The sequence below is a fragment of the Hippopotamus amphibius genome, chromosome 3 (assembly GCF_030028045.1).
Source record: "Hippopotamus amphibius kiboko isolate mHipAmp2 chromosome 3, mHipAmp2.hap2, whole genome shotgun sequence".
Lineage (NCBI taxonomy): Eukaryota > Metazoa > Chordata > Mammalia > Artiodactyla > Hippopotamidae > Hippopotamus > Hippopotamus amphibius.
Window position 1 is genome coordinate 129,496,105 of NC_080188.1, and position 8,036 is coordinate 129,504,140.

The window sequence follows — 8,036 nt, forward strand, 5'->3', positions numbered from 1 at the left end:
TTCCCTGACCAGGGATTGAACCTGGGCCCTCGCAGTGAGAGTGCAGAGTCCTAACCACTGGACCACCAGGGCATTCCCCCATTTTTTTGTTTTTTTAAGGAAACATTTAGGACTCAGATTCTAAATCAAGAACGATTACAATGTATTCACATTGAACAAAGACTGAGAGCAGGACCTCTTGCCCCTGAACAGACAGGAGTGGACCAGTGGGGGCTCCTGGGTGGGAGATGAGTTCCAGAGTTCCCTTCAGAAACAGGGCGAGGCAGCCCTCCCTGCAGCAGCCCTCCCTGCAGAGAAGACCCCACCACACCCAGAGGAGGGCCTTTGTTCTATAAGACAGTGACCTAACACCCAGCCAGAAAATCATCCCATCAGCGCCGCCAAGATAAAAAGGATTGGGATGTTAAGACTATAATTAAGTCTCTTAGGAGAATAACAATGACAGATAGGGCAGGGTGGCTGTTTGCTGTACAGAGCACTTCACACGCATGTGTCCTCCATCCTCACACCAGGCCCCCGAGGCACAGAGAGGTCACCTGGCTGGTCCAAGGTCACACAGCTGGGAGGCAGGGAGGTTCGCCTGCAAGCCAGGCCTGCTTGGTCGCCAAGGATAAACAGAATGGAGGAGAAGGCGCCCTAGAAGGCAGGCAGACTTTGAGAAACCCCAGCAGATCCCCACCTTGTACCTCTTGACCATCTACTCTCAGCCCGGCTGGCCGTGTCCCTTCTCTGCTGTTCCCCGGGGCATTGAAACGGGCCCCAAGGCCCAGCCTGTCTGCCTTGCCTCCTCACATACCATCCTCTCCCTCAGGACAAGGGCCCCACCTCGGCAGGGATGTTTTCCTCACTGGGGTATCCCGAGCTCTTAGAACTGCGCCAGGCACACAAGGAGGTACGCAACAAATAAGTGTTTAGTGAATGCATGACTCTTGAGCCTCTTCTTTGGACCCAACATCAGTCTCGTTAGAGGCAGGAAGGCCAAGCAGTTGAGCTGCCAAGTTCTGCCCACCACCGGCAGGTACTCACCCCAGAAGCTGGATGAAGCCCTCCGTGTTTGGCTAGGACAGATCTGGACCTGGGGACCACGGGGGAGAGCAAGAGAAAAGGCCAAGGCTGGGCCTTTTCACTCCTCCTCTATCCCCACCCCAAGGAGTATGAAGAACTGCCCCTCCCAGTTCCCCTGGGGCTGCAGCAACAAAAGGACCACAAACTGGGTGGCTTTGTCTCGTAGTCCTGGAGGCTGGAAGCCCGAGACCAAGGTGTGGGCAGGCTGGCTCCTTCTGAGGCTGGGGGAGAGCCTGGGCCAGGCCTCCGTGCACCTGCTGGGGGTTCACCTTGTTCCCTGGCATTGCCTTGTTTAGACGCATCGCCTCAGCTCTCCTCCATCCAGGACCTCCTCCCTGTGGCTGTCTCTTTCCACGACCTACCTTTTACAAGCACGCCTGTCATAGATGAGATTAGAGCCCATCCTAAGTAAGGACCGCATTTTTTTTTAATATAGTTAATTTTTGGCTGCGTCGGGTCTTAGTTGTGGCACGAGATCTTTTGCTGCAGTGCACAGGCTCTTCGTTGCCTTGCTCAGGCCCTCAGCTGTGGTGTGTGGGCTCAGTAGTTGTGGCACGCAGGCTTAGTTGCTCCGCAGCATGTGGGATCTGAGTTCCCCAACCAGGGATCAAACCCACGTCCCATGCATGGTAAGGCAGATTCTTGACCACTGGACCACCAGGGAAGTCCCAGGACCTCATTTTAACTCAATTCCCTTTGTAAAGACCCTATTTCGGAATAAAGTCAGATTCTATGTGGGGGGTGGGGGTGGGTAGGACTCCAGTGTATCTTTTCTGGGGAGCACACAATGTAGCCTGTAACACTGCTCATGTATGTCTTGGTCCTCCCTAGATCATGGGCGTCAAAAAGAACGTGTCTTGGAGAGCAAAATAAGTACCATTAAGGACCCTGCAACCCTGATGGCTTTTTCTGGGTCTTTTTGCCAAGTGCTTGGATCTATTTTGTGGGGGGAGGGGAACCCATATTCGAGGTCCGTTAGGTCAGATTGCCATCAGTACTACTCAGACCTCCTATATCACATCTTAGTAGAGACAGTTGGATATATATAGTAGACAGGGTGCTCCCAGAACAATCTGTTCCCTGACTGTGAGTGACACAGCTCTCTTCTACATGATTTTATTCCATCTCATTTTTTGTAAAAGGCTAAGCTGGGGTTCATTATATTGATTTCAAGACTCATCGGTGGGAGATGGAAAAACACACTTGAGTCAATCTTCAGATGATCAGCTCTGGGGACTGCACTCTCCACCCGCAGAAAAGTACAAGTCCCTTTAGCCTGGACAGGCCAAGGTGAGGGACGCAGAGCACTGGTTAGTCCCCGGGTGGAAACAGTGTGAATTAGCTCCATCAGGAGAATAAACTGCAAGATTCAGAGTCATCACGAAACTTTGTGACACTCACACCCCCCGAGGCTCCTGGCTTCAAGGCCACATTTGTGTGGACACAGCTGGCTAAAATGTGTCTCCCCCCGCCCAGCCCCAGCCCCAGCCCCAGCCAGGCGAGGCTCAGGGCCTCAAATAGACACTGGGAGACAGGGGGAGGGAGCCACATCTTGGCATTTCAAGGCAGGTTTTAATCGTTTGCAATACCTTCCCCAATTATGTCCATCAAGTCCAATGGGGTTCTTTTTACACGTGATAAATGTTTTCCATTTATTCTGTATTTTGATGTGCACAGCACATACATCACAATATGGGTTGGCACCTGTATAAAACTACAGACAGATTCTGAAAACAGCAGGAAGTACAGAAACCTCAAATCCCCGTCACAGCAATAGAAACACTTTACAATATTTCAAAGTTTCAATGACATCTCTACGCGCTTCACATCTGATCTGCCGAATAGACACACGTGGTCAAGGATGGCCGAGGTCTGCCCTTAAGACTTCTGAGTTCCTGCCAATCTGATTGGGCTCTGAGACAAGACTTGGTGCAATAGTCAAGGCATCTGAAACAACCTGGCTTGTTACTATGTGAATACAGTAAATACAGAACGGCCTCAAATTCCAGCCCCCCACCCCCCCCACCCCCACCACCAGGCCATCAGCACCAAGACCTCTGAGCATCACTCAGGACTCCTGGAGTCTAGGGCGTGGTTTAAGATTTTAAAGAAACATTTTTACAGCCTGGTCTGAACAGCAGTTTGAGATGTAGGGTCCTGTCTTAAGTGGCTTCTTTCTTCTAGGCCTCAGTTTAAGAATAGTATTTTAAGTAGATGATTTGCATTCGAACAAAGAGTTTTAAAAAGGAATGTGAAAGACAAAAACTCCAATCAGATTTTCCAGTCTTGCTGTCTGTAGACTCCCATAAAGTTAATTCGGGAGACGGTTCAGAAACATCTTAGGAGAGTATTAAAGTCTTGAGGAAACATTCAGAGCATTTCTGGTAGCAAGCTAAGGTCATTTTGTATAAACTCGAAAAAGTCATTCATTAGAATTGAATGTTTGCCATCACCTCAGAACTTTTTTTAAACCTCACCGACCCTGCCTCTTCCATCTTTGCTTCCACGACAGGGGTTACATTTGTAAAATATATAAAGAAAAATATAAGGTTACTTGGTGACCATATAGTGTACTCTAACAGCTGTCTGCAAATATTTTCACCATGATTGCCCTTACTAAAAGTAAATCACGGGGTAAAGATAGCTCAAACGCGACAAGGTTCGAAGGGGGCGCACCAACGCGATCTGCAATCCTTTTTGGCTACATATGGAAAAAAGTCACTTGGGATGGCAAACTCCTACAGCCGGTCTGAGCTTTCTGCAGATTTTGCCAGATGAGTAGTTTAAGGGCTTTCGAGGTAGATGGTAAATCCACTTAATCAGGAATGCAAGGGAGGAGAGCAGCGGCTTCCTCCACGCAAACTGCCTTAAGTGTTTTTGTACAATGACAAGGACATTTCACCTAAAATGAATATCTAGTTCTAGCCTGAAGCTTCCCAAACATAGGGAAGTGTTTTTTTAAAAAAAAAAAAAAAAATACATATATATATATATATAATATGCATATATTATATATATATATACTATTACTTATCAGAAGTCTTCCGTTACCACAAACTGTCTTTCACCCCTCGGGTTTTGGTGGTGGTTGTAATTCCACCCAGTCGTGTCCATTTCCAGCCTTTCAGTGCCATATCGATTCCTCTCCATCAGATTTTACAGAATCACTTTGTGTTTGCCTTTTCCCCAATGGCCACAGAGAAACACGGGCTGTGACGAATCCAAAAAAGGAAAACAGGACTTTACAAAGTTGCCCACGGGTCTCCCCCATCTGGTAGGTCGAGGAAGATTGACTGCAGCAAAGTTCAAAGGTCATTCTCGGCAGATCTAAAAACAGAGTGGCCTCGACTGTGCGCTTTCTGTCCCCGAAGTAAACCGATATGTCCCGAGCAATACCATCAGGGCACAAAGGGAGTAGGGCGCTGCAGGATGCTAGCAAGAGAGCCAAGACTGGGCGCTTCCTTCACTGGCTTCCAAAGCCCCGGGAAACCTTTCCAGACAGAGATGCTCACCACCAAACCACAGGGGACGGTGCAAAGCAGGGTTGATGTCACAGGTTTTTAATACACACAATAGCAGCAGCCGCTTGTGACAACTTTTTGACAGGTTAAACAAACCCAGTGGCAGGATCTCTACTGTTTTACCAGGAAAGTCAGGGTTGGGTGTTTCTTTGTTTTGGTTTTTGTTTTTTTCAGAAAAATACAAAACACATCCACAAAACCATAAATAATTTGGTGGCAATATATACACATTTAAATAATTAATTTAAATATCTTACACCTACTCTTGCCTGAAACTGTCCATCCGAAGAAAGTGCACCAAGGTGGCCCTCGGCACTCCCCTCCCGGGGGCTCTGAGGGTCAAAGCCTGGGGAGGAAGTGGGTGACCTTCATGGTGGGTGACACCCGGTTTCCCTTCTTGGTCTTCCCGTTCTTACTCAGAGCGATGAACAAGCCGGGGTACCTGTAGCACTCGTAGGCGTTGTAGTTGTTAGGGAGGAGTGTCTCTTTGAACTTGCACTCATCGGTGAAGAAAGGCTGGCAGGGAAGGGGGAGCGGTGTCAGGTGGGGCCATCTCCCAGCCAAGGGACCCCTGGGGGCGGTGGTCAGGGACTCCTTTCTCTCCCAGCCCCACCCTGGGTGCGAGGTCTCTCCTGGGAAGTCAGGGTGCCAAGACCCTCACAGGGTCAGAAGAGGGACCTGGCCAGCCCGCAGCTGCTGCTGCTGCTCCAGACACCTGCCCCGCACCTGGCAGCCAGGTAATTTCATCACCACTGTGTCCACCCTAAACACTGCAGTCCTGGCCGCTGGGACCCGCCCAGGGGCTCCAGGGAGGGGCTCCCAATGGCACCCTTGACCAACTGGCAGGTGCCCACTCTGAAGGATGGCAGGAACGCTGTCCCTGTTTGGGGGCTGTGCTTCTTGTTTGGGCTGACCCGCACTGCCTCCGGGCTTTGGAGAGGGTTACTTCCAATCCTGTGACCCCACCGCAGTTCCACGATCCCGGCGTCGGGCGGCCTGGAAGCGTCACGATCTTGGCCGGCTGCTCGGCGGGGCCCCAGGGTACTCACCGAGCCGTAGAGCTTGCCCCTGCTGCTCATGGCCACGAAGAACCGGCTGGCCACGCCGAAGATGCTCACCACTCCCCGCTCCACCGGCGAGAGCTCCAGCAGGCCTGGGGGCGGGGCGCGGGTCATTCCCGGGCAGGGTCCCTCGGCCCGCGCCGCCCGACCCGACCGCGACCTGGCCCTGCCTCCGCCTGCGCGTCTCCGGGACCCCCACTTCGGGGGTGGAGGTGAGCGTAGAGGGCCCCGCTCCCCGGCGCAGGCGGCCCCCAAAAGGCCCCCGGATCCCAGCGGGCTTGCCCCCTGCCCCGGCCCCGCGGCGGCCGCGCCCAGTCCCGGACGGCAGGAGGAGGGTGGCCCCGGCGGCCCACGAGCCCGGCCTGGACACGGGCGCGCGTCTCGGGCCCCCGCGGGTGCCGGCGGCTGCGCCACGCTCCCGTGCCCACGGGCGAAGGCGCTGGAATTCGGCACCCGGAGCCCGGACTTCTGAAGGCGGGGAGGCGGGGCTCGGCCGCCGGGTTGCGCAAAGCCGGTGGCTGCGGCGACTCCCGGAGCCAAGCGTGTTAGCGTCCCCGGCGTCCCCACGCCAGCGGGACCGGAACCCGAGTCCGCCCCGGTTCCCAGAGCCCGAGAGCAGGTGCCAGCCGGGACCTTCGTGTGCCAGTTGGAAGCGGCGGCCGCTGCCCTGGGCCCCGACCCTTCCCGTCCGGCCCGCCGCACTCACTGTCGCTCGTGTCCGCGTGCACGCCGCCGATACGGCCGTCGGGGAGCACCTGGAGGTGGAAGCCGATGCCCACGTTGCAGTAGAGCCTCCGCAGCCGCTTGATGCCCAGCAGGTAGTCGCCGGCGCCGCTCTGGACGGCAGCCTCCTTGGGCTGCGCGGCCACCGGCAGGCGCGCCAGCGAGCGCGCCACCAGGCTCTCCCAGCGGCGCTCCAGCTCGGCCTCCAGCGTGCCGTTGGGTGCGGTGGGCGCCGCGGCGCCCCCTCGGCCGGCCCAGGGCGCCAGCACGGCCAGCAGCACCGCTGGGAGCAGCGCTGCCGCGGCCGCCCCGGGCCCCGCCATCCCCGCCCTCGGGCCGTGCGTCCGTGGGTAGGTCGGTGCGCCCGGGAAGCCGGGGGCCGAGCTGCGCCTGTGGGGACTTGCGGGAGCGCACGGCCTGGGCCGGGGCAGGGAGTGCACGGTCGAGGAAGAAGCGGGAGGCGAGCGACGGGCCCCCCCCCCCAGTCGCCGGGAGCTACCCGGGCTGCATGGAGAGGCGGGCAGTGGCGGAAGGACGCACGGCCGGGGCTGGGACCCTGCAGAGCGGTGCGCGCCTCCGTGCGCGCTGGGCCGGCAGGGGCCGAGCCGCTATATATAGCCGATCGCCCCCCCACCCCCTCCCGCAGGGGGCCGTTCGCGTTCGCCTGGGCGCCCGGGGCGCTGTGGCGCTCGCGGCTGGTCGCAGGCCGCCTGCCAATCAGGGCTGGGGGAGGGGAGGCGGCCGGGGACCGGCGCCGTGAGTGCCACCTGGAGGGTCCCCTGCCCCCAACCCTGGCTTTGCCCGGCCCACGGACCTGTTGGTCCCCGCCCTCGCGTCTCCTCCACTCGTGTCTTTCAGCCAAAGTGTTGCCTTTTGCACTTTGTCCCTGCCTGTCTCGTCTCCGTGGGTCCCCTTCTTGCCTCTGTTCCAGCGGCCTGGGTACCGCCCTCACCCGGCACCCTCAACTCCGAGAAGTCACTCCTTGCTTTGCCTTTCAGGGACTCCTCGGACCCTGTTCCTTCGCTGGGATCCTGTGGACCCACCTGGGAATGAGGGGCCGGTAAGAGCAGTAACCCACCAGGAGCCACCAAGCCCAGAAGGAAGAGTCCAGTGCTACAGGCTGGAAGGAGGTGAGGGCCTGAGTATGGCCACCTGCACCCTGGAAGATTCAGGAATGGAGCTCTGTACAGCAGGTGGAGGCATCACCTGAGCAGGGGGCCTGGGTGGGTGGTGCTAAGAGAAGACAGGGTGAGCTGGTGCACTCCGGGGGGCCACGGCACTGCACCCCCTTCCACACCACCGCCATGCAAGGACAGGGGGCAGGGCCATAGGGGACATCCACTGTCCCCCTCCCCTTTCCTTCTACAGCAGGAATATTCACGTGCCATAGTCAGAACCCCCAACTGAGCAGGGACCCAGGCCAGGCTTTTGGAAGGCTCCCTTCCCCCACCTGCTGTCCCCACCCCCCTCTGTGCCCATTATGGCCTGATGGGGGCGGGGTCCAGCTAGGTGGTGGCTCACCCAGGTGTGAAAATCCCTGTTCTCGGTCCCACCTGAGGAGGTTTGCTGTCACCTCCCACCAGGTCCCACCCAGCCATTGCTGCAGGGGGCCTAGGGCCCACCCTACCCGCTGCTGCTGCCAGCACCTGTGACCAGAGACTTCATC

General features: G+C 56.6%; 1 protein-coding gene and 1 non-coding gene across 2 annotated transcripts; both read right to left on the reverse strand.

Annotated features, from left to right (window-relative positions):
* On the reverse strand, positions 1-72 carry TRNAE-CUC (transfer RNA glutamic acid (anticodon CUC)). Its single transcript has one exon. It is a non-coding gene; the product is annotated as a tRNA-Glu (tRNA).
* A 4,853-nt stretch (positions 73-4,925) lies between these two features.
* On the reverse strand, positions 4,926-6,693 carry FGF4 (fibroblast growth factor 4). The gene is made up of 3 exons (XM_057729596.1): positions 6,354-6,693; positions 5,636-5,739; positions 4,926-5,102 (listed from the first exon to the last, which is right to left on the reverse strand). Exons 1-3 carry the CDS (start codon positions 6,691-6,693, stop codon positions 4,926-4,928), a joined length of 621 nt encoding a protein of 206 aa, XP_057585579.1.
* Positions 6,694-8,036: the final 1,343 nt, after the last annotated feature.

Bases quoted from the DNA above. Each gene is read 5' to 3' on its own strand.
- FGF4 (XM_057729596.1), bottom strand. From the start codon at position 6,693: ATGGCGGGGCCCGGGGCGGCCGCGGCAGCGCTGCTCCCAGCGGTGCTG. The intron at 5,740-6,353 runs GTGAGTGCGGCG...CCCCGCCCCCAG, and splicing joins GCACGCGGACACGAGCGACA to GCCTGCTGGAGCTCTCGCCG. The intron at 5,103-5,635 runs GTGAGTACCCTG...CTTCCCTGCCAG, and splicing joins GGGGCAAGCTCTACGGCTCG to CCTTTCTTCACCGATGAGTG.